This window comes from Cavia porcellus, unplaced genomic scaffold, assembly GCF_034190915.1.
Source record: "Cavia porcellus strain 051 isolate PalLab524CR breed Dunkin Hartley unplaced genomic scaffold, mCavPor4.1 scaffold_22, whole genome shotgun sequence".
Taxonomy (NCBI): Eukaryota; Metazoa; Chordata; class Mammalia; order Rodentia; family Caviidae; genus Cavia; species Cavia porcellus.
The window spans coordinates 61,828,968-61,855,541 of NW_026947505.1; the positions used below are offsets into that span (position 1 = coordinate 61,828,968).

General features: G+C 42.0%; 2 protein-coding genes across 4 annotated transcripts in view; one reads left to right on the plus strand and one right to left on the minus strand.

Annotated features, from left to right (window-relative positions):
- Fhl5 (four and a half LIM domains 5) overlaps positions 1 to 5,689 on the plus strand; it is a 55,366-nt gene extending 49,677 nt beyond the window's left edge. For all 3 annotated transcript variants that reach the window (XM_063233266.1, XM_063233265.1, XM_003467457.5), the window contains exon 6: positions 2,814 to 5,689. In XM_063233266.1, coding sequence (XP_063089336.1) covers positions 2,814 to 2,977 — 164 coding nt within the window. In that variant the 3' untranslated portion in view covers positions 2,978 to 5,689. The remainder of the gene's footprint in view (positions 1 to 2,813) is intronic.
- A 13,235-nt stretch (positions 5,690 to 18,924) lies between these two features.
- Gpr63 (G protein-coupled receptor 63) overlaps positions 18,925 to 26,574 on the minus strand; it is a 214,013-nt gene continuing 206,363 nt past the window's right edge. The window contains exon 3 of the mRNA XM_063233267.1: positions 18,925 to 25,241. Within this exon, the coding sequence (XP_063089337.1) occupies positions 18,925 to 21,696 (2,772 nt within the window). The 5' untranslated portion in view covers positions 21,697 to 25,241. The remainder of the gene's footprint in view (positions 25,242 to 26,574) is intronic.

Sequence of the window (26,574 nt, forward strand, 5' to 3'; positions counted from 1 at the left end):
CAAAACAGAAAGATTAGACCCAAAAGACACCAAATGTGGCATCATGTATTTATGTAGACTAGCCAGTCTGAAAGGAACTTCCAATAGTTATCTTGGTCTTATTTTGGTTCTATGATTGAGATGCCATAAACTGGTTCAGTAGTTCTAAGTCTGGCTGATAAAAATGAATTGGAAGAAATGCTTTTATAATAAATTGAGCTATTTGAAATAATATATTGTAGGTAATCTTGATACAGTAATATATTGACCTTCAGAAAACTGGACATTCAGGCATTCATTTCAAGAAGAAATGTAGTCTTATTCAAAGGACATATATTTTCAATTAGACAGAATAAGTTCAGATCTATTATAAAATGTAGTAACTATAGTTAATCATAACATGTGACATACTTGAAAATTGAATGTGTGTGAGAAAATGCTTAAGTATTTGATTTAAATATCCACAATATATTCATATATCAAAACATGATGTTATGGGTCATAAAAACATACAACTTTTACTTAATTAAAATTAATTTCTTCAAAAGCTACATTTGAATGGCTTCAGAACACAATTTTAAAATGACAAAACCTATCTATGTATTACCAGATAAATCTTTTAATCTCATTACAATGAACTTGTTCATTTGAACAAACTCCTGATAAAACTACAACTTTGTCTTCTATTTTAAGGTTGTATACCATTTCAAATTATCTGCAATCAGCAAACCATTTGAAATGAAAAAGGTCCAGACTAAAGAATAACAGACCTCGGTCTTGCCTCTGTCCATGACTGCCCTGTGACCACGTGTGAACAGCTCCTCCCTCGAGGCTGTGTTTGGCATTCTCACATAATGAAGAGCTGAAAGGGATACATACTAGCAGTCTTGAGTGTCTGTTTATTTAGATGAAAATGAGTTTCAAATGCTGTATTTTATCCCAAGAGAGATGCAAATGTTCCTGGTTATGTTCATTACAAAAGATAAAGCCAAATTTAAAATGAGATTAATAGCATAATCTGGAGTCAGACGCCCTAGATTTGAATCAGATCTACCACTTCTAATTAGATGAACTTGGACAAGTAGTTGAACTTCAACTCAATTTTAGTCTATAAGAGGAAGATGATGCTAATATCTACCCCAAGAAGACTGCAAGAGGTAGAGACACATACAGAGGTTAGAATACAGACTGGTACCCATTTATGGGTTGAAAACATGGCACCTTTTGTTCTCTTGGTTTGGTAGGAACACAGGAAGCCAGATAAACAAGTGGCAGAAACCGTGTTCCTGGGTGATTTTCTTACTGCAAATGACCCTCATGACCAAAGGAGTAAACAGGTCCAAATTTGAAACAGTTGACAAATATCTCACATGTTAGGCAGGTCTTTTGTAAAGTCCTGTTGCCAGACATTTTGATTTCTTTTCTTAATATCATTCTAGAATGTTTTACATTTGTCTCTTAATAGAAAATGTACTAATAAAAATCAAGAAAAACTTATAAGCATCATAGTGATATGTATTAATTATGTGAGTAGAAATGATATATGGATTATAGAACATTACTCTTTCAGTCAGCTTAATAATGCTTAAAATAATTGTAAAGTAATTAATTAGTGTGCTACTAATTTACTATTATTGGAAAAAATGTGATAACATCATAGATAAGCAAACCAGCAAATTAATTAAAGAAAGAAAATAAAAATCTGGTGTAAATTCCTCTATGAACTACTGAGCTCTACACAATCAAATATATTTTTAAGGATGAAAACAAAAGTTCTTCATAGTCAAGGAGAGTTTATCTGAAATAAAATGCTTAGTCACTCTTTTTGCTTCACCATCCCAAATGGAATATTTGGAAATTACACATGAATTAGCCCATACCAATTGATAAATAAATAATAGGAATCCTATAGCACTGGAATCACTGGGACAGTGCCTTGTCAAATAAATAGACCCAACCCCAGGTAACCCAAGTTCCTCCTAACTTCTAGACCTTTTCTCCTGTAAAACATTTCAAATGCTACTACTACTACTATTACAAAACAAAAAAAAAAGTTCAACTCAAGTGCAACCCAAGTTAAAGTGCTAGAGGTGAATGGGAAACTTCTTAGAAAAATCTCTAGATAGGGTGGCCACACCGGCTAGAGTGATCGGGCTTATAGATCTTCATTGCAACCCTAAGTTGCAGCTGTCTCTGCGAAAGACCGTAAGATTCTCACATTATAACAGCTCTATGGTAGTTTGGATAAATTTTCCTACCTCAATTTTTTAGAAATTTTGTCCCCAAACTGCAAAATAACTGTAAGAATTGCTCTAAGTAAAACTAGACATAGTAAAGTGAGAAGAGGTAAAAAAAACCCTGAAAGTATGAAAACACTGTACACCAAGCTAGGAAGTGTGTGCTTATTTTGTTTTATCTTTGTTTTGTACCAGGAAAACTAGGTCACATAGAGAAAGAGAAAAATATTCATAGTTGGACACCTCTGACTTTAAAATCTTCAATAAATTTTATATATTGCCTTCCCTGTGTACTACACTATATTTCTTTAACGATCTTAGATAGTTCTTATCCGTTTCCAAATCTATCTTATTTATGTATCAACATTCTACTTACTTGTGCAGATGGCACCAGAATTTAGCAGGGAATTTCTCGGGTCGCATGGGAGGAAGCTGCCTGTGTGTAACATTCCCAGGAGGGCAGCCTTCTTTTGGAGGTTACCCGATTCTGCATAGTTTTACTCGGGGCTGTGTCCTCAGATCCTAGAGAATGCTTGGCTGAAAGCTCAAATTTAGTCATTGAAAGAATAGATTATTCTCTTTCCAATTCCTTTGCAGGTCTAAAAGGTGCCAAGTTTATTTGCTTTCAAGATCGCCAGTGGCATAGTGAGTGTTTTAACTGTGGGAAATGCTCCATCTCCTTGGTGGGCGAAGGCTTCCTGACCCAGAACATGGAGATCTTCTGCCGGAAATGTGGCTCTGGGATGGACAGCGACATCTAATTTCCCCAGCCGAAATCCGCCTTGCCTTTGTTCTCACTAAATCCGGAACTCAGTTGCAGTAGTATTCTTGACTTACCTCTTAGAAAATGTTGAAGTAGGGTTTATAGCAGAAACGATTTTACATGCATTGCGAATGAACTGTATAATGAGATAAAAAAGCACAAATTAGTATCTACTAAATCACAGTCACCTCACCTTGCATTCAGCTGTTAGAAACACAGGAGCATATCTCTTTTAAACAAGTGTGTGACCTGTACCTACGAGCTGTGAATATTACTTATGAAGAGTGGCATTTTTCAAAACTATGGAGTAAAACAAAAATTCAGATTGAGAGGTACACATAAGGCCAATGTTTGCATTTCTAGCTAGCCGGTTATATGTTATGTGATACATTAAGAATTTAGAAGAGAGATGACTATGCTATCACATTTAAGAATTATATCATTTTAAAATAATTCTGTTATTGTTCATATATCCTGGCTTTAAAAATGGAAAATAAGTCCACAATTTGGTCTCACGCATTGCTTCCGTGGTTAGTTTGTCCCTGTGTTCAGCTGGCGGGATGTGAGAACTATAAATGTTACTGCTGTCAGTAACATAGGTATATGTATAAAGGTATATTTCATAGGTATAAAGGGGAGCATTTCTGCCTGTGCATCACCAAAGCAGTGATCTCAACACAGCTGGTCTTAAAAGCTCCCAGTGATTTTTTTAAATGCTTATGGGTTCCATGAAGTCAAAGTCTTCCTTCAAGTGAAGCTAACCATGAAAATGATTGTCCCCAGTAGCAAAACTTGGAAGCAAACGAAACATTAAATCATCACTTGTGAAAATGAATTAAAGAAGAGACTGAGTGTTGGAACATGACTTTCATTCAGAAACCTAAAGGCATAATAGAATATATAATTAGCTCCCATTCATGGATTTTGCCTTCTAAAATTGTAAAGATGATTAATGAACAGATATGAATACAGGTTTTTAAGAAATCTAATAAAAATGAAAAGGAATAATTTTTGGTAATTCAAACCCTGTGAACAGTAGAGAAACATGGGTCACAGGTGAGCCCCCCCACCGCTCCCCTGCACAGTGAGTGCCATGTGCCTTTCCCACACTCAGCCTTACCCCCGGGCACCAGTTTGCTGCATGACCAGAAGCTTCCCAGCTAACCCCAGATCCCCACTCGACAATTAAGTCAATACATATTAAGTCACAAGGAAGAAAGTCTTCGTGAACAAGTTCTTTGGAGACGCTGTACCACATATGTGTCTCTTACCACCTTCTCTTATAGCAGACCTTGTGTAGGGTAGAGAGAGGTCAGAAGAAGCTCATCTAGACATACTTATGTGCCTGCTTTCAGAATGCGACGGCATTTTAATAATGCTGGGTAAAATAATTATAAGCTGGGCCTGATTACAATGATTGAAATAACGTCACAGTCAGAATTATGATCAAAAGAATTTTTGAATTACTTTTAAATACAAGAATTCCAGAGACTTTAACAACTGGGAGATACTAATAAAAGGTCAGGGTACACAGGTTATTTGAAAAGTACAATTGAAATCAACAATGCCATCATTTAATATCTCAAATTCACAAGGTAAAATGCAGGCCAAACTATCAAAATTTGTCCTGCTTTATATGAAATTGCACATTATAAAAAAAGTATCAATTGTTCTATTTTCTAGAAAATGATCATTTATTACATCTGTAGAATGCTAAACCATTCAATATCAGTATAGTTAGCATGTAACATTTTCTCTGTTGACCAATTATATATAGTTATCTATAATATCTATATCTATATCTATATCTATATCTATATCTATATCTATATCTATATCTATATCTATATAACATGTTTTCTTAACCTATTTGTAGTATTTAGGCATTTTCCTGTGTGTGTAGGGGTTAGGATGCATACAATCAGGTTTGCATTTTATCTTTATAATTAAAATTTATAGTTTCACTTCCTTTTATTATCTTTTTAAGTATAGCTTAGTATGCATATTTCACATATAAATAGTTCTATATTTAGAAAGCAGCTTAGTCACCAAACAGATATTTAAACATGTGCTATGGTAGGATTAGACCTTAGACTGTTGCAGTTTTGAACTGCAGGGAGGGCAGGAGGGTGGGTCCTGGTGCAGAAATATGGAAGTGACAGTGCGGAGTCCTTCCCTAGAGCTTACAGAAAGCACCGCTGCAGACACAGCACACGTGCAAAACTACTGAGAAAAACCTTGTTACACTGTATGACATACATACAAAGATAACTATGAAAATCACAGTTAATTTATTTGACGTATATAATAAAGCGAAGAGCATATCCAAAAGCAAAATGGGCTGCATCAGGCAAGAGAGGACTCCTTATGGCTCAGGTGACATCTGAACAGGCAGGGAAGTAGTTAGAAGCAAACTTTGAGAGTTAGTAACAGCCAGATGGCTTGGGAGTAGCAGGAAAACTGTGTCAAAAGACAAAAAACTGAGATTGCTAAAAGAGAAAGGGTCAGAGGAAGAGAAAGTATTAACTTTTAAGAAAAAGGTATATAACAGGCCGTAGGAAGTTTTTAAATAAAGGAGAAAGAATCATGACAGTGTTTCAGAAACATTATGCTAATGAACGTGTGTGAGCTAGGACTGCAGTGGCAGGTTTCCAAGGGTGAGGTTTCTCACTGCATAATGTGTTTGCTTCACGGCTACAAAAGTGAAAAAGGACAAAGCCAAAAGACCACGCAGGCCTAGAACTGTGTGTGTTGATGTAGGTGATTCCACAAGGCCACAAATCAAAATATCTCACGCTTCTATTGGTGATTAAGAAAAAAGCAAAAAGTAAAAGCTTTGGCTTCTATCACAATGAGTAGAATGTCCAAGGCTTTTTATTTTTTTAACTTAACAAGATCATAAAAATATTACTTATACTGAGAAAAATTAGCACTATTTTTAAGAGAAGTATGATCACGATACAAAAAAGGTTCAAAACTCAAATAATCATCAAAAAAAGAAACCTTCACTTAAAACCATCCTTTAAGAAAAAGAAACCTTTCTTTTACAGTGCAATAAAGAATGACCAGTCGTGAAAAATGCAAAATGGTGATCACAAAAATCAATTCAAAATTTAATTCCACAAGTGAAAATTTAGCCCCCAAATATCTGCAATGTACAGTAATAACTTTTTTTTTATTTTAAGGAGATAAAAGTACTTTTTAATTACTTGGCATGTTGATAATAGTTCACATGGTAAGTAAGAAAACTTCTTTATAGTATTAGTTGGATATATTTAATAGAACACAAAAATTACCCTCTGGTACATTAGTAGACATGTTTATTACTACCGTAACACAGCTTTTTTTCTCATTTTACAAATTATTTTCAAAAAAATTTTTATCCTAAGTAAGTTTGTATTTCACATAGAATATATATATGTATACTTTTTGAGATCTATTTTTACATTAATGATGAAAAGCAGAATAAATATGGAATAACATGTGTAATGTTTCTCCTATTGCACAGGGCACATGCTTGCTTTTATCTTTTCAACCCATCCTTTTACAGCATCCAAATTAACTACATTTAAATATCATCTCAGAGGGTTAGTAATGAAATAACATACTTGAATTCTAGTCAAAAGAAAATATGCCTGTTATTAAACTATGAGGACTATGGCTATGTTCTTTCTTCAGGTGATAACATTCTAAACTAAAAATTACTTTATTTCTAATTATTTAATTCTGACAACATTCTATCAGAAATAGGTCACTTCAGTTAGATTTTTCTAACTCATTCAAATAGGCTTTTATTAATTTCTCCTGTGTTGGAAGAATTGTTAAAACTATTGGTTGCTTCAAGCTCTTATTTAGTCTATCTAAAGCAAAATTTGTGTCTGTAACACAAACTGTCATGGAGCTTTGTGTAAGCTACATTATAAGCACCACTTAGTCTTTCTCCAGACATATTTTAAATGTCCAAGCAAAAAAATATTTGAAGGACCACCTCTCATAGATATTTGCACTGTTAAAAATTTTTGTTTTGAAAAGTAATGAAATTCTTATGGGTATTTAAAAGATAAATCTCATATCTCAGAATAGAATATCTTCTATCAGAGTTAGAATTCTTCTAGAAATTACAGTTGTCAAGGTGTTCCCCTTTTTCCTGAACCTCTTCCTCTATAATCATTAAATCTTTAAACATTATCCCTTCAGAAAGTCTAAGAAACACTCTTTAATGCTATCAGGCAGAATCAAAGAAAGCAGGAGCACACTTGAAACCCCAGCTTGTTGGGAGGCTGCGGCAGCAGGCTTGCTTGAGACCAGAAACTTAAAACCAGCAACCAGGAAAGTGAGCCTCTGTGTGTGTGTGCGTGTGTATGTGCGTGCGTGTGTGTGTGTGTGTGTGTGTGTGTGTGTGTGTGTGTGTGTGTGTAGGCATGCATGTGTTTTAAAGCAATGTTTACAAATGCTGAGATTCTCTTACACAGAAAGATAAAGTACCAGACTTGGGGAAGTGTGTCACAAGGACAGAGGTGACTTCAAACCTCTTAGAAATTACTTAGTATGTGTTTTCTCCATCAGCATAATCAAAGGTTACCGAGAAAGACACTAAGAATCTTCATTTGAGCTATCCAACTCAAAACACAAATGAGTCCTTCTCTCAGTCATCTACATGGCTTCTTTGAAAATCCTATAAATGCGTCACACAGAGCAAGAAAATTCCTTCACCAGAATTATAACCATTCTGAATTTCCTAGATATCCTGTTAAATATAGAGGTTGGAGAGTTATTTCTAAAATTGGAAATCAAAAGAGAAAAAATAAACAGATTCATGTTCAAAAGTTTGAGTCTATAAAAGAAAAATAACAAAGGTTTGTGTATTTGTAATGAGTTGGATATATTTGTGGTTGAGAAAGGGAGCAGCTCACTTGGATAGAATTATAACCCGTGTCACAGAGGAGCAAAGAGTATTTTGGTCAAATATTTTCCCATGAATGGTAATAAATTTATGGAGTGGATGTCCATAAAGGGTACTCGGAGTGAGGAACATTAATGAGCTCAACAGACATTCATTCAGTGACTCAAACAGTGAAATGAAATGCTATTCCCAGCACACAAAACCAAAGTCAAACTTTGTGTTTATCAAAGTCCACACTGAGTCCTCAAGGCTCGTTCTCATAGGATAGCCTGTTTCCAGGCTGCCCCTCTAGCATCAGTGATTGGGCTGTTTATTAACAGTTTCAACTCTAGTTCTTAAACAGAGAGTACACAGGAGTATGGACAGAAAGAAAAATGGAGAAAAAAGTTTTTTTTTTAAATGGCATTACAGAAAAAAATTAAAAATTTCTTCCCTTAGTGAAAATTGTTATCAGATGTCAGCTATGAATTGCACCAAAGTCGATTAGTTTTCCTTATTCAATTATCTATACTGATACAAAGTGTTTGCTATTGTAGACCTCTCTTCTTGCCTTCAAAATATTTCAACCAACGATATCACGGCTCCCGTCTTTCCTCTTTCTCCTAAATCTCTGCCACACTGGAATGTCATCCTCCATCAGTTCCCCAATATTGCTCAGCTTCTGCTACATGTTACCTCTGTTATTGCCCTCATCTAAGTTTTACTCTCTCTCCTTTATACTTGAGTACCAAGTTCATGTCTCTAACCTTGTATTCTGAGTTTTGATTGCATGTCTTTTTCGTTCCTTGTTTTTAATATCTGCAACTCAACAACTTATTACTTCTCATTAATTCTACATATGTTTCTATAATCATCATTTTAGTTAATATGTTATCCAAATAGAGCTTTTAGAATTCAAGTCTTTGGCAAATGAAAATTAGCCATTATGGGAATGCAGTTTACAATGAGATAGCCTCTAAAATGACTACACAAGTCAGACAGGCAGTAATGAGTGTTGTTGAGAATGAGACACAGGAACCTTCATATATTGCTGGCAAGATTGTAAAATTGTGCAGTCACTTTGGAGAACTGTTTGGCAATTTCTCAAAAAGCCTAGCATAACTCCACATAAAACTCAGCAATTCTATCCCTAGATACCTACCCAAAAGAAATAAACTGTAGATCTAGACAAATATTCATAGTAGCATTACTCATAATAATAAAATACTAGAAAAAGTATTGAATTGATGAAAGAATAAACAAGGTAGAGCCATACAGTGGGATGTTACCAAAACAAGGTGTACTGATCAGTGTTACAACATGAATGGACCTTAGAACTATCATAAAGTGAAGCGAGCTAGTTAAAAGGCCACATGTGTACAAGTCCATGTATGTGAAGTGTCTAGAAAGAGCAAAGTTATAGAAAAAAGATGATGGTTTTCTGGAGTTGGGGAGGAATCCATGTGGAGTATCCTTATTGGAAGACATGAAAATATCCTAAAACTGATTTATGGTAATAGTACTCGAGTCGGAAAAAATTACTAGAACTGGAATAGAAGAAAAGAAAGGAGAAGTAAGAATAATAAAGATATGTTAGGTATATTTTCAAGTCCCAGGATACATACAATCATTATGCCCTGCAAGTATACTATAAAAATAAATTTTTAAAGCAATACAGTTAAACTTCCTTGGTTTTAAAAAATAAGTTATGTGATATGTAAAATATATCTCAACAAAGCTTCATTTTAAATCTGTATTGAACTTCCCTCTCCCCAATCTCGTATATCTAAGCTCTGTAAGCAAGCTTCGGAGCCTTTTCTCTTGCAAACCTTTTCTGCTTTCCCAGAACACCATTCACTTTGGCCATGCTCCTTCTGACCAGGCAGTTTCCTTTGCTAACAGTCTCCTCTCACTTGGCTGTAAAATTTCAATCAGCCTGTGAAGTCCAAATCAAAGTTACCTCCTCTGTGAAATCTTTAATAATATCTCCTAGCAAAATTTCATCATTTTCTTTAACTTCTTTGGTAATTCCGTGAGAAGTTGAAAAACTTGATTTATATTGCAAGTAATATAATTAAAATATGATCTCTAAACCGAGTGTAGTGGTGCACACCGTAATCTCAGCACTCAGGAATCTGAGGCAGGAGAATCCTTGCAAGTTAGAGACCAGCCTGGGTTAAAAAGCGAGCTCAAGGCCAGCCTGAACTGCATAGTGAGGCCCCGTCTAAATAAATAACATGAACTTTAGAGCCAGAAAAATTGAATTCAGTTCTCAGCTCTGCCACCCATTTGTTGTATGACACTTGATAAAGTGGCTCCACTCTTTGAGCCTCAGTTTCCCAAATTTTAACTGGGGAACTTTTTTCTTAAAGCACACAATGAAATCAGAATTTATAGGTATTTCTTAGCCTGTTAAAATATACATACTTCAGTTCTAATACTAATATCTTACTGTATGGAAACAAAATGTTCCACAATACTCATTAAGAAGATAAGTGACCCAATACCTTCGGCAGTATTTGCTATTACGCTAAGAGTGTGAAATAAGGAAATTAAACATATATAACAGAAGATAATGAGCAAAACTATGTTGATATACAGATGGCACAATAATACTAGCATTATGAGATTCTTCGAGAAAGAACTATGAAACTAAGTAAAAAATAGTAATAATTCAGTTATCCAGATGGGCAATTAAAAAGTAATCAATAGTCTTCACATATGTAAATAATGCTCAGTTTCATGAATTATGGAATCTCATTTATCATAAAAACACTATGAAGCACATAAGAATAAATTTGAGCAAATAGGAAAAATTATAGGAAGTATAAAACGTAAGTAGAAATGAATGAGGCAATATATTCTTTCTTTTTTGGTATATGTTTTTGATACATAACATATACATTTGATTTGAGGAATTAGCAGACATGTATATAATGTGAACCTCAAAAACTCGTTGTGCCTATGAAATGGAATATGTGTAAACTGCTTCACTTCTGCTTGGCACATATTCAGTTTATTAAAAGATAGTAAATATCTCCTTTGCCCTTCCCCGCTAGTCTATCTCTGGACTGTGTGTTTATTCATCTTTTAAAAACCCAGTGCTTCTCTGATTTGATCATTTATACTGCATGCATATACTGAAATATCATACTATACACACAAGTATGCATGGTCATTATGTGTTGATCAAAAGTTTAAAAAATAAAAACATATCAAATTCACCCCAGTGTTTGGAGAAATGTCTGACCCTTGGTTGACACTCAGCAATTACTGACTGAAATCCTAGTTGTGGAAGCACAATTGTTAAAATAATAGTCCTCCTGCCTTGATTGTCAGTAACTCTGATCAAACATATAAATCTCTTTTGCTATTCCAATCATGTTCTAGAGAGGTGCTCAAGTGAGAAGCAGTTAGAATATAAAGCAACACCTACAATTTCAAGTGTCTAATGTTCTATTTTGATACCACTGTTTGGTCTGTCCCCATAAACCTCTAAGTTATGCATTTCTCAAACAGCATTCACAGGGCATCATAAGACACCTAGTTTTCTGGTGCTCTAGGGAATAACGGCCTTACAGTGTCCTCCATGACTCAAAACAAACTTTGTATACACAGGTTTACACAGGTATACACAGGTTTTATATTAATCCAGAACATCTCAAATGTTTCTGCCAAATTAGGAATCAAGTCCAAATTTTGCATCACATTGTTGCAGACCAGATATGTGCTCATAATTGTACTTACTTAAACTGCAAAAATTATTTCTCTGTTTCCCTCAAAAGTGCAGACAGCGTAACTTTAACCTCCTGCTGAGTCTGTCTAGTTCTGGACATCTTACATCCTCCGCCCTGACTGGAGCAGCGCTCGTGGGCTGACTTAATACTTCCCGGGCCCGACCTCCTTCCTGCTTCTCCCTATTCCGCTCCCCCTTTTCTTGATACTCTCCTCTCTAGTTTCAGACTGCACCTCTTAACGCACACTAATTCCCCCGGACATAGATTCAGACTATTCACATAACTGGGTCAGATATTATTCCAGAAAATAATTATCTAGTTACTCTTTTGAGTCTACGTTAGCTTAACCAACATCCACACCTGTGCTCCTGATACCTCTAGATTAAGGGTGGCCTCTAAGGATGAGAAATACAAGTCTGCAGCTGGCAAATATTCAGGGACAGACCTTGAAATGACAAGGAATAAAATGCTGCAGGTATTAAAATGTACTATTAGATTGTTTTATAAAGTTTTTTTTATCTCTCATAAGAATCACGTGTCTAGTTTCCAGCATCCATTATTTGCTACTTTATGAGAAAAAAGTATTTTGATTCACAACTATTTTGATTCTCCCTCAAAAAAATAAAAGTTAAGGACTTTACTTTGTGTTTCTAATGTGACACAATTGTTGAAAATTCTCAATTATTTGTGAATTTTTTCATCTTAAAGTAGGAGCACCCTGCCCTTAAATAACCTGCTGCGCTCACAGGCAGGCAGGTTAGGTGGCTTTCCCTTGGCTTTCTTCCTCTAGTAAGCATTTCCAGGGTTAAACACTCGCTATATCCCCCTCAATGTGAAGTGTGTCAACTTTATTTTCCACAACAACCTAATAAAGAAGCATGTTTTGGGGCTGGAGACTTAGCTCAGCGGCATAAGCGCCTGCCTTGCAAGCAGGCAGTCATGAGTTCAATCCCCGATACCGATAAAAAGGAAAAAGACAAAAAAAAAAAAAAAAAAAAAAAAAAAAAAAAAAAGAAGCATGTTCTTCTTTTCATAGTACTCAGGAAGTGGAGGTATGGAAAGATAGAACAGGTGGCTGGTCACGCAGTTCACGGGCCTGACTCCAGTCTGAGCTGCCCCCAGTGCTAGTCACACACGCACGGCCTCTCCCTGAAGAAAGCCTTGGTCATACCTTCCTCATTCCCGTGTGCCCACCTCTCACTGGTGCAAGTTTTGTTTCACTTGCTGGATGTCTCAAGACATGGTTAAGGCTTTTACCACCACACACCTAGACTCTAAATTGTCACCACTGAAATACATCTCTTTGTGTCTCCTGAGTCAGTCCTTTTAGGCATGCTGCACACTTCATCCCCAGGTGAGCATCTGTTATCGCCCTCTGGTCACGGCTCCATCTCGTCCTGCAGCCTTGCTTGGGTCCATGAGGACCCTCCCGCATACGGCACCACTCCCTGCAGGCCCTCTCTCAGCATTTCCTCCCCAGGAGACGTTATACCCTTCAGCATGGAGTTCTGTCTGCTCTCTTCACCGTGAGCACACATCACCCGCAACAAACTTCACCCAGACTAGGTAGTGGTATACTTTTTCTCCTCAGATAAATACATGCTGGGTTTTTTTTTTCCAATTTTGTTCCTTTGTTCAGTGTGTTGCCCTGCAGAGTTCTCTCTACCTATTCTGTTAAAATTTAGCCATCATTAAAATTATAGCTCAGGAGTCAGTTTATCTAGATGAAAATATCTTTGTCCTCTGTCGGTGTCGATCCCGGCCGGCAGGAAAAAACACACGACACGAGTAGTCGGCGGATAGCCTTTGGTTTATTTTCTCTCTCCGTACGCTCTGCTCCGGGATCTCGGACCCCGCCTGAGGGAAGCCTCCTCTGGTCCGCTCCCTGCGGCTCCTTGTGTGCTTCCCTCAGCAATCCTTCTTCCTAGTGTGTGTGTGTTCGCCCCAGGGGTGGTGCCAGCATATATATGGACACAGTAACCAATCACATCAAAGTAGGCAAGACGAGCTGATTGGCCAGCGTCAGCTGTTGCTGGGCAGACTAGCTCACAGGGCGTGTTGTTTACTAGCTAGGGAGCAGGAAATGGGTGCCATCTTGGCTTATTCGATGGGAGGGGTAATCTAGCTCAGGCTTCACTCCTCACCACAGGCCTCATACCACTCGGTCGATGGGAGGGGCAATCTAGCTCAGGCTTCACTCCTCTCCACAGGCCTCATATCACTCGGCCAGGCTCCCAACATCTCCCCCTTCTTTATTTATTAAGATAGTGCGGTGTGCGGGTCCATGTGTGGTGTCTGAGAGTGGGCCTATTTTGTAGGCCGAGGCATGAGAGAATGTAGAGGTCTATACCCTGCTGTGCATCACCTTGTCTCGTGCATATCCTTGCGCCAGGACCATGCTCAAGGTGAGTGGTTCATTTTTTTGCAGGGCCAGGCTTTTGTGAACCGAACCTGGATGCATATAGACATTCATTCCTGCCTTCCCCTCAACCCTTGAGGCGGATGGCACTGCAGTACCCTTGGTCTCGCATCTCAATGCCATAACTCTCACTCCCTAGAGGACCCTTGGAGTGGAGCCTGTCTTAGGTTGATCAGGAGAATTTCTCCCGTCTTACCCGTCGTTGGCTTGCCCACTCAACTCTTAAAGCTGATATCTTGGGGGAGACACGGAGGGGTCCGCCGAGTGACATTTGAGGAACCGCGTAATCACTAATTACCAACCATAATCCCCGTTCACTACAATCGCTAATCACTATTTTCTAATTATCAATGGGAACACGTCTTAAGCGTGGGGCCCTTCTAGTCTAGGTTCGCAGCCGCGACGGGGAAGGAGACGTACGTAATAATACTAGAACATCCGTAAGAATAATGGCGAGGGCAGCCACATACTTGTTAAAGGAGCCGTGCCTTTCTAGCCTGAGCCCAGAAAACGCTAGGTGTGGAATCCCCTTGACTCTGGGCCAGCAACATCATCAATGTCATATGTGTCTTCTGGGTCGCCCTTATCGACCGCAGGCACCTAAGAGTCACGAGAGTGACAACCATGAGGGCAAGAATGATCCCATACGCAAGAAGTGACGAAGGTTTGAAGAAGGAGCCTATCTGGCTTAGGACATCATCAAAAAAGGAGGCTGTAAGTATAGGCACCTCTATCTGATCTAGCTGTCGGATAGTCATATCCAGGCGCACGCTAGCATTCCAAAAGGAAGAATTATAGGTGGTAAGAACATAATCCTGAAATTGCCTGTAAGCCGAACGGTTGACCTGGATGGGGGTAACGCACAACTGGGTGAATGCCCATCTGGCGTCACACAAATTGTTAGCCACCTCCCAGAGTCCCTGGACTTCCTGAGCGATTAGGTCGATCTGTTGCTGTAACGCCATTATGGCGTTGTGCTGGAGGAGGTTAACTTCTTGTTGCTCCCTCAGCGCCAGGGAGGTGGTGTCTGTAAGATTGGCAAAGGCCTGAGCCGTCAGCGTAGACTGGGTCAGAGCAACGGCAGCCGTCACAGCCGTCGCAGTCAGAGTCACGAACAGTGCTGTCAGGGCCGCTGTGATCCCAAAATCTCTCTTACGTCTGAGCACGGGTAGTTGGTCCTGCTGATAGACGGGATGAACCCAAACAGATTCGTTAAAGGGAACCCACATCAGTGGGGGTCGAAGAGCCAACATAGCATACGGGAAAGACCCATTCCAGCAGTTCCCTGTAAAGCATGGTTGGTTACTGCATCTGAAGGTGATGTCAACAGAGAATACCCACAAGTAGGGCGGTTTTACGCATGCAGCCTCAGAATTAAGGGTGACATTGGTGGTTCCATTAGAGGCAGAAGCGTTAATAGCGAGCATGGGTCTTAAGTCCATGCAGGCTCCGGTGGAAAGGCACAACCAATTTTCATTAAGGGGGAAGGGGAAACTTATTGCCAACCTGTTGTTCACTCTCAGGTAGGACTCCCACCAGGTCAGCGCGAATATGTTGTTACTACCGGATGGAGGAGAAAACCGGGACCACCAAGACATGTTTAGATGAGTCACTCCCACGCCGTCGACAGTACAGGGCTGCCATGAAAGTTGTGACAGGTCCACCATCTGTCTTTTTCGGCTTGGGGACACACGGTATGGGCATGTGGGGAAATCGGGACGGGTGTGCATGGCTGCTCGGGGTTTGCAGGTTGAGTTAAAAGTGATGACTCTGCCGCTAAGTAGGCCGGCTTTAAAACATCCAGGCGAATGCAGGGATGGGACAGACAACCTCACTGTCAGGGAGGTATTATACCACTTTACAAGGAGGGGCAGGAAGCTAACACAGGATCCCCGATGACACGAGGGGTTACTATTAGTGGAAAAAATGACCACATCATTAGTGATGGGAAGGTCAAAACGTATGGGTCTGATGGTCAGTGGTATATCTGGTATGCAAGGCAATCTGGCGGAGCAGTTTTTCGCATACAACTTTGGGAGAGAGGGGGCTGTAGTGGAAATAGCGGCTAGCGCTGGCGGGTGATGTATTGCTGCCCACACCAAGTCTGCTCCTATTTCAGTAGTAGTGGTGAGCATCAAAGCCAGAAGGAAGGGGGCTGCCGGAAGGCGGCGTGGCCTAGCCACTCTGGCTGCACCGTACCCTAAAAGAGAGCCAATTACCATCGAGAGCATAATCATTATTGTGTCCCATAAGTCATACGGTATTCCTCGGTCAAGCAGCAATATCTTGGTCGGACCGATCTTGATCAGGCTGTCCGCTGCCGTTGAGTTTTGGAGTGTCTCCTGCATTGTGTTTCGTTGGATTCGCCACGCGCGTCAGCCGCTCTGGGACCCACAATGGTTCTCGTCCTGGTTCCTGTGGGAAAACACAAACCGCACCTCGGTTCCAGCTAACTACTGGATCCGGGCCCATCCATTGTCCCGTCAGGACATCTTTCCATTTCACCCATCCCCTATTGCCAGGAGATGGATTACAATGTTCCATAGCCGGGGAATGATTGTTGTTGTTCAGGTTCAAAAAATTGTATGTGAACAATGCCATGGAGAGCCGTGCCTTTGGGGGCAGGCCCTGACTTATTCCCCCTTTTTGTTTTTGTAGAATTTCTTTAAGGCTCCTATGAGCCCTTTCAATAATTCCTTGACCTTGGGGATTGTATGGGATGCCATGTTTCAACTGTACCCCCATTTTTTCACAGAACTCATTAAAGGCTTTGCTTGTATAAGCTGGTCCGTTATCAGTTTTTAATATTTTTGGTTTGTCCCATGCGGCCCAAGCTGTCAGGCAATGATTAATCACATGAGACGCCTTTTCGCCTGTTTCAGCAGTCGCGAATATAATATGAGAGCAGGTGTCCGTAGAGACATGAACATACTTAAGAGATCCGAATTCCGTCATATGTGTGACATCCATTTGCCAAGTGTCGCCAGGAATCAATCCCCTGGGGTTAACTCCCGTTGATACGGCGGGTGTGTATGTGGCGCAAGAGCCGCATAACCGTACGATGTCCCGCGCGTCAGCCCTGGAAATGTGGTACTGGTTGGCTAAGGTCCTGGCGTTGACATGAAATCTGTCATGAAACAGACGGGCTTGTTCTATTGAAGATAACATATTGAGTATCCACAACGGGCGAGTGGCCACGTCAGCAGCCGCATTGCCCTGTACCATGGGCCCTGGTAGGCGTGTATGTGCCCTTATGTGAGTGATGTATATTTTGTTGTGCCTATTTTTAAGCAGAGTCTGGATGGACAAAAACAAATTAGTCACTTTGGAGGTTGGCTTAATCGGGCCTGCAGTCTCAAGGACCTGTACGGCATTGATCACATATTTTGAATCAGAGATAATATTAAGGGCTCCTGGGAACTTCTCAAGGACGGTTCGTACAATCTGTAACTCTACCACTTGTGGTTGATCTGGTTCAAATTGTATGCTGATCGGGGGCATACCTGAGACCACATAGGCCCCTATCCCGGTTTTTGACCCGTCCGTATAGACTGTCGTTGCAGGAGTAAGAGGTGTGGACGCGGTGATTTTTGGAAATATCACCGGATGTTGAGTAACAAACTGTAGTATAGGGTCCTTGGGGAACTGGTTGTCTATCTCCCCAAGAAAAACACATCTCAGGATGGCCCAAGTATCTATACAAGCAGTCAGGATTTTTATTTGAGAAGCGGTATAAGGTACCCGAATAGCATGGGGTGCAGAGCCAAAATGTTGGATAGCCCTGCCATGTGCCTCCAAGGCCAGGGAAGCGACTGTTTCCGGATAATGTTCGATAATCTTGGCAGGTGAGACCTTAGGGTGCACCCACAAAAGTGGTCCCTTTTGCCAAATCACTGCCGTAGGTTGAGAAACGGTCTGCAACAAGCAGACCTCAAAAGGCTGTTCTGAGTCAATTCTCCGCAATGTAGCTGTACTTAGGGCTTCCTCTATCTTTCTCAGAGCAACTCTGGCTTCCGGGGTGAACTCCCTGGGGGAGGCAATATCCGAGTCTCCTTTCAGGAGGTCGAACAGGGGCTTTAAGTCCGAGTTAGGGATGTGTAAATAAGGTCTGATCCAGTTTATATCTCCCAGTAGCTTTTGCATGTCATTTAAGGTCCTCAGACTATCTGTTCTGATGGTTACCTTTTGTGGAGAAATCGATGTGGGGGAGACTTTGGTGCCCAAGTAGGTCACTATGTCTCCTCCCTGAATCTTGTCAGGGGCAATATGTAAATTCGCCTTTCTCAGGGCCTTGACCAATTGGCCTAGCATATCCTCCAACTCAGTCATATCTTTTGCATTGATTAGCAGATCATCCATGTAATGAATACACCTAACTCTGGGGAAGGCTTCACGTAAGGGGGCCAGTAGAAAATCAAGATAAATCTGACACATGGTGGGACTGTTGGCCATACCCTGGGGTAATGTAACCCACTCGTACCTCTGATCAGGACTCTCTTGGTTAATGGTGGGTAGGGTAAAGGCGAATCTGTGGGTGTCCTCGGGATGTAGGGGGATTGAGAAAAAACAATCTCTAAGATCTATGGCGTAAACTAACCAGGACTGAGGGATGGCTGAGAGGGCTGGTAGTCCCCTCTGGATCGCCCCCAGGGGTTGCATCTGTGAGTTGACAGCCCTTAGATCATGGAGCAACCTCCACTTGCCTGACTTCTTCCTGATGACAAAGACAGGGGTATTCCAAGGGGAGGTTGACGGCTTTACGTGTCCCGCCTGAAACTGGGTTTTGACTATCTCAGTTAATGCTAAAAGCTTCTCCTTGGGTAAGGGCCACTGAGGCACCCAAACTGGATTTTGAGATTTCCAGGTAATCTTAATTGGAGCGGGCAGGAGAAGTTTCTCAGTGGCCCCTAGGAAAAACCCAACCCGTGTCTACCTTCCCTTTTTTCTACAGGTACGGGGGATGTCCGGCCCTGCAGGGCTGAGCCCAGGCCCTTGCCGGGGACATATCCCTGATTTTTGAGTATCCCTTTGGCTTGGGGAGAGCAGGTGGATGTAAGAGTGACATCCATCTGGGTGAGAACGTCTCTTCCCCACAAGGATACTGGCAGCTGCAAAACAAAAGGTTGAAAATGTCCTCGGTGACCTTCCTCATCACCCCAAGGCAGGGTCACGGCACTAACCTGGGGGGCAGCCACTATCCCCAGTCCTTGGAGCGTGTTGTCAGCTGTGTTGGTAGGCCAACTAGGAGGCCAGTCTTTCTTGGAGACGATGGAACGATCTGCCCCTGTATCTAGGAGTCCTGTTATCCTTTTACCGTTAACCCTGAGCGAGAGCATGGGCCTTTTATCAAGAGTCATATGAAGTCCTTCAAAAATTTCCCTAGAGGAGCCAAGTCCCTGACCCCCTCTAACCCGTTGACCGGACCGGGGTCTCTCATGGAGGCTGGGGAACAGTAAAAGTTGTGCTATCTTATCCCCCTCATTAATTACTATGGTCCCTACATGAGATTGTACCATGATTTTGATGTTTCCTGAATAATCTGGGTCTACAACCCCAGGGATTACGGTAAGGCCCCGGAGGGCTGTAGAGGACTGTCCAATCACTAAACCAACTAGCTTGTCGGGTAGCGGTCCTTTGGAGGTGGTTTCAACCACCTGAACGCCCATATCGGGTGTTAATAGGAGTCTGGAGGCGACACAGAGGTCCACGCCTGCTGGCCCGGGGGTGGCCCCTGTAGGGGGGTGCCATCTTGTGCTGTCCTGTCTAGGGAGTGGGGGCCCGTCCGTAAGGAGGGCCCCCTCTGGCCGTTTTTTTGACTCCGTAGTCTCCCTGCCACTAATACGGTTTCCCTGGGCATCAAAAATAGATCTACAATCTTTTGCTTTGTGAGAACCTTTACCGCACCTTTCGCAGGTTCCCGTTCGTCTGTCTGAGTCCTGTCTCTTGGATACAGACTCCCCCTGTCTGGTCTTGGGGCAGTTCTTTCTTATATGGCTGGGATCCCCACACTGGAAACATCCCCTGGGCTTACCAGGGTGATTGGCCTTCTGAGGCCCTGTCTGTTGTAAGGCGGCGGCTAAAAGGGCAGCCACGCCTGAGTTGGATAATGGCCCCCCTATTTCTCTACAAATTTTAATCCAAGCCTCTATGTTTTTACCCTTGTGGGGTGTTATGGCTGCCCTGCAGTCCTTGGTGCATTGCTCGAAGATTAACTGTTTAATAAGAGGAGCAGCAGCACTCGGATCTGAAAAGAGTCTATCAGCTGCCTCCTGCATTCTGGCCACAAAATCCACAAAAGGTTTTGTGTTGCCCTGAACAATTTTAGAGAGGCATTGTGAGGCCGCCCCTGTGTTGCTCACCTGCTTCCAGGCGCGGATGCCTATGTTATGTATCTGTTCATATACATTTGGAGGGAATCTAGTTTGATCTTGAGCGTACTGACCCTTACCCATAAGCATATCCTCATTTTGCCCTCTATGGCCCCTAGCCGCATTTTTTTCAGCCTGTTCGGCGGCGAACTCAGTATACCAGGCGCGCCAATCCAGAAAAGCCCCGGGGGCCAGGCAGGCTTTAGCCAGTTGGGCCCAATCACTGGGCGTCAGAAAGCCACCGGCAGACAGATTCTCCAACATTGTTATAGTGTAAGGAGCAGTAGGGCCAAATGTGGCAACCGCATTTTTAAGCTCCTTAATTTGCTTGATCTCCAGTGGTTCCCAGTAATTGGGTCCTTGGCCTTGCGCCAGGAGCACCGGATAAAGCCCACATTGTTCATACTCATTCGCCCCTTGAGGAATCTGTTCCATTCTAAATGTCCATCTGCGAAAATACCTTCCCTGGGACCTTGGCATTTTTTCGCAGGGTGGTGCCTCCCCATGAGATGTCTGTCCCTCCCTATCACAAAATTGTATCTCTTTGTAACATGACCGACCAGTCTTTGGGGCACAAGATGGCGGGTCGCCAGGCAGACAAGATGGCGGCCCTGCATGTGACGACGGTCCAGGCCACTCCCTCCATGGGGGGGGTGACGGAGGAAGGCCCCAGGCCGCCATCTCACCACAGGAACCGGCGTTTGGGACCTCCCAGGGTGGCGCGGAAGGCTCTGCGACTTTCCGTTGGGGAGTGCTCAGGAGTTTCCTTCCCTTCTCTAGGTCTGTCTGCATCTTGACTAGGTCTCTACGTAAGGCTGTGAAGGGATTAGGGGGGTCACTTGCTTCATTGTCCTCGCCTTCCGAGGTATCTGAGCCCGAGGAATCCGAGGCAGGGGGCACCTCTCTCTTGCCTCGCTCTCGCGAACGCCTCTGCACGCTCCCTGCGACGGACCCCTCTCGGGAGGACTCCGAGCGGGCCCCTTCAAAAGCTCGGCGGGCCTGAGAGAGCCCATCGGCGCTATCCTTAGCCCCATTCCTCTCCCCTTTGAGGCAGGAATGAATCATCTCCCAGAGCGGCCGAACCGAAAGCGGGAGTCGGCGCTCCTCTTCTGCTCTTTCTAAATCCTTACCTAATTTCTCCCAGCAAGGTAGGGACAAGTGCCCCGTCGGCAGGAACCAGGGTGCCGCCTCATCTACTTGTTGGAGAAATTCCGTAAGTGTCTTGGAGCTCATTGATATGCCTGAAATCTTGAGCAGGTCTTTCACCGCTCTTACCAGTGACTTGGAACTCTTAGTGGGTAAGTTGCCCATGCCTGTCACTGAGGAGTTCGTTCTCACCGTGTGAGGCTAACCTGCCACATACACGTGAGCTTGAGGGGAGTCTAAAAAGCCCTGTAGGTGCGCGCCACCCAGAGCCCAGGTCTATCCCCTACTCACCTGTCCTGCAGAGCAATACTGGAGCGTCGTCCGCCTCGTCTCGGGGGTGATCAGTTCCCCGTACGGGCCACCAAATGTCGGTGTCGATCCCGGCCGGCAGGAAAAAACACACGACACGAGTAGTCGGCGGATAGCCTTTGGTTTATTTTCTCTCTCCGTACGCTCTGCTCCGGGATCTCGGACCCCGCCTGAGGGAAGCCTCCTCTGGTCCGCTCCCTGCGGCTCCTTGTGTGCTTCCCTCAGCAATCCTTCTTCCTAGTGTGTGTGTGTTCGCCCCAGGGGTGGTGCCAGCATATATATGGACACAGTAACCAATCACATCAAAGTAGGCAAGACGAGCTGATTGGCCAGCGTCAGCTGTTGCTGGGCAGACTAGCTCACAGGGCGTGTTGTTTACTAGCTAGGGAGCAGGAAATGGGTGCCATCTTGGCTTATTCGATGGGAGGGGTAATCTAGCTCAGGCTTCACTCCTCACCACAGGCCTCATACCACTCGGTCGATGGGAGGGGCAATCTAGCTCAGGCTTCACTCCTCTCCACAGGCCTCATATCACTCGGCCAGGCTCCCAACAGTCCTCCTTTGTTTTTCGTTTTTGAAAACTCTGGCCTCACACTCATTGTATTTAGTTTCAGTAGTGTTAAGTCTCCCTCGCTGGTGTTCGAGATTATTGACTCAAAAACAGCAGCTCTTATTCAGCTTTGTGGTCCCCAAGGTGCTGAGGCCTACACACACGCCAGTTCTACTCAAAACTTGAGTTAAGTCACAGGGAATGCGTCTCCTGAACTTCTTCATTGGGTGGTAAAAATACAGATATAAACAGCAGGAAAAGCAACATCCTGGAACTAGGTTTTACGTGTTTTGCACTAATCACATCATCACAGTAGGCCTACAGGGTGGGTACTATCATTGTCTTACAGGGAAGGGAGGCACAGAGAGATGATATTTTCTAAGTTCCCACAGTTAGTATAGAGCCGGAATTCTAAGTATGAGTTTGGCTACGAAGACCATCAGTTAACATTGGACATTACTACTTCCATAACGGAGAATGACAACATTTTTAAAAAGCAAATATAAACACATTTATTTATATCACAGGTCACTAAGTAAAAGCACATAAATTGAATAAGGATTTATGTTTTGTGAGTGTCCACCAATTTTTAGCATCATTCAGAGCCATAATGAGGGCATAATGACTGTTTTCTTTAAAATGAGACACACCTGGAAAACCAGCTGACTGGCCCGGTGCTCCTCCCACAGCGTGTTCCTCGAGCTGTCCGCTAGATGGCAGAATGCTGTCGCCGTCCACGCGCTGTTACCAGATTAGTCCAGGCTCTTTCCTAAATTCCACAAGTAACACAAATAAAGCGCTTTGCCTCTGCCCTTAGAAATGTTGGCCTTTTCACAAATAGCATTTTAAAACAAACCGCTATTTTAAGCTGGGAAAGCAAAATGCGAAGTTTTCACAGTAATAATATTAGGTATGGCAGTTAATCATGTTTGTGTTGCTCTGCTCTAGCCTGCTAGGAGCAGATGCACAAACCCACCAGGAAAAAGGCTGAGAAAGCCACATGGGATGATTCACCCAGATGCCAGTCAGAGAGAAGCTGAAGCTTCCTGTGGGACAGTTTGTGACTTGGGTCACTGTCCTTATCCCTCTCAGCGCTGTAGACTCCATCTGAGGGTCCAGCTGAAGCTATACTTTGAACATTAGCTGCTTTTGTTTTGGTTTTGGTTTGTTGTTGGTTGGTTGGTGCAGGATTAGTACCGGCTTTGTGTTTGTGCAGTGCCAGTGATTGGAATGAGTATCACACTCATGCTAGACAAGTGCTCCACCACTGAGCTGTATTCTTCAGTCCTGGGCATTGGTAATTTTTCAAGTTTCCTTGACTAAGTAATTTCTGTCTTGTTTCCTGACTCTTGACATTCTAGGACAGATGCCTAACAGTGTATCTATTACTGTTAGCCCATAAATACACAGCTAGTTCTATTCTAGATACTTAATGGACCTTAATTTCATTAATAGACATAAACAGAGTCCAATAGTAAAAGAAAACAGTGTGTTTGACACTCAGAGCCAGAGTACACAACACTACACCATAATGCCCTCATAAATAATTGGTTAATTAATGAGCTATATCTCTTTTATCTACATACATGTAAAGTTGGAAATTGGAATTGGAAATTGACGGAACAGGTCTGGGAACAGACCTATTGCAGAGATTAACTCTTAAAACAAAATAAGTACATTAAGAGTGAGGGTTGGCATTGAGGAATTAATATTTATTTCTAGAAAATAATTATGAAGCAACATTTGAAGAGGAAGCTTATAAAGGGGCCACACAAAGTTTACCCCATGTCCTTAACACTTTCTCCAAACTTTGTCTTAGTCTTGTCAAATCATTATAATCTCAGCAACCCATTCCTTTCAGAAAAAGATAACTTGTTCACTAAATATCAGTACACACATTGTGTGAGATGCTAGGACTTAGTGGTTTAACCAACACAGAGATCTACCCTGTGACGAAGACTGTGAGTTGAGTTTTGCTTTCTTTCAGGTGTGGAAACGTCAGCAGCAAATGAACACTGCAGCAGAGTCTGCCTCTGGCAGAAACCACCTAGAGAACAGCCTTTGCGCTAACACTTCCCTGAAGAGGACCAGTTAATGGAGGCTGTCTCTCGAGAAAGCCTCTGCTAGTGGGCAGCTGGTTGGCTGGTGCTTTGTCTCTGCTGTGTACCATGTTGAAATCCCCCAAGGCCTTAAGGCCTACTTGTAGTGTTAGAATAGGGCTTGGCAGCTCCTCACAGCTCTGGTCCCTGACGCGTGCTTTCAGCAGGACAAACCAAAATCTGAGAAGGGAGAGTAGACTACGTGCAAGTGATATTTTCATCACCTGAAAACTGTCTGAAGGTTGTGTATCTATATACCCCAGTGCAGGGAGATGCTCTCTTAACATTGTGCAGTTCTACGATGTGTAGCTGCTATTTTTCTGCACGGACTCATTTCAAACCTATCAAACTGAATCATAAGCGAGTACCTTTATCTCCTCTTTTTCTCAAATTAGGAGCTGGTTTTCCTCACCCCCTTCTGTAATTGAGCTTTTTTTTCTAGTCAGATTATCAAAGCAAGCTTAGTCATTTCGGGTCCTGAGTCACCACTTGCATATATGCTTTTTGTCACCAACTTCCCGCCGTCTGTCAAATGTCACTCCTCTTCCGTGTTCTGTGCATGGCAGCTCAGCACGAGTCTCAGAACCGAGTGATGCGCGCACTGCTCTCCATCCCCTCCTCCTCCTCCCGCTTCCTCTCCGGCTTCTTTTTCTTTCTAATCCACTTTTTCCTCCTGCTTTCTTCCTCTTCTTCATTCTTGCTCTTCCTTATTACCAATTTTTTCTAGTAAGAGTTACATTGTGTCCCTTTTCCTGTAAAAAAGAATCCAAGCCTTTTGTTTCTTTCTCCTATGTTCAATTTTTGATGAAGTAGTTCTTATAGGAGGCAGTTAACATGTTTTTTGAGTTAAAGATCTATCAAAAATTTGCCATATAGTTATAGCCTCACATACATGTGTTCATTTTGATTTTTGTTACTTTTAAATTGATTTATAACATGTATATATTTATGGTAAAAAATAATGTATTTTAGTACCTGCTGCCTTGTACCATTCACCATTCTATCAAGGTTTCTAAATTTTTGACTAAGTCCATTTTACCCCCCAGAGAACAAGGAAGTCCAGCTCCCTTCCTGCCACATGTTCTCTTACACAGCACTGATGGCACAGGTGTTAGAGCAGAAACCCAGTCCCTGTGGAATCTTTGCTCATGTGAGGGGGACAAGGCCATGCTTCTTCTGCAGTGTTTGCTGGAGTATTTTTTTTTTTCTTAAAGTGTTCTGTCATGCTGGTCTGCCCAATTCCTTTTTTATTTGTTTGTTACCAAAAAATTGACAAGCCTAAAACACCAATCAATGCAAACATATAGCAGACTTTTTGTCTGCATTGATTGGTGTTTTGGGGTTGTCAATTTTTTCAGCACATTTGGAGAGAAAGAAACTACCATGAAAGCCGGCATGGTGGCGTATGCCTGTAGTCCCACCACTTCGGAGGCTGAAGGAGGAAGCTTACTGTGAGCTTGAGGCCAACCTGGGCTGTAAAGTGAGTTCAAGATCAGCTTGAACTGCAGAGTAAAACTCTGGCTCAAAAACATAAAGAAAAAAGATCCGAACATTGAGTTCCTTAGATCCTCATTCCTAGCTGGTATACTACCTTCTTTTAGAGATTTTATATTTTGTGCTCTGTCTTTTGTTATTTTGCATATATAATATGCAGAATTTTTATTTATATTTAAGGAGAGGAATAGGAAAACTATGTCTATTCTACCCATCTGGATGATATACCTTGCCTTTCTACTTAAACAACAAGAGCTACCTGTGCCATTCACAGAGGCTTGCTCATTTTTACAGTTATATAGCATTTCACTGCAGGCATATACCATAATTCACTTAGCCAGGCCACTATTTCGGTGCATTTGAATATTCATCTACAGTTTTTAACAATTCTAAAAATAACCCTGTGTTTAACTAGGTGAAATAGATAGATAGATAGATAGATAGATAGATAGATAGATAGATAGATAGATGTTTTTGTATAATAAAGGATATCGGTGGGACAAGTTCCTCCAAAATATGTGTATGTTTAGTGTCGTTAAATTGCTGAATTACACACAGTAAGAATGATACCAGTTTGTACTTTAGTAAATA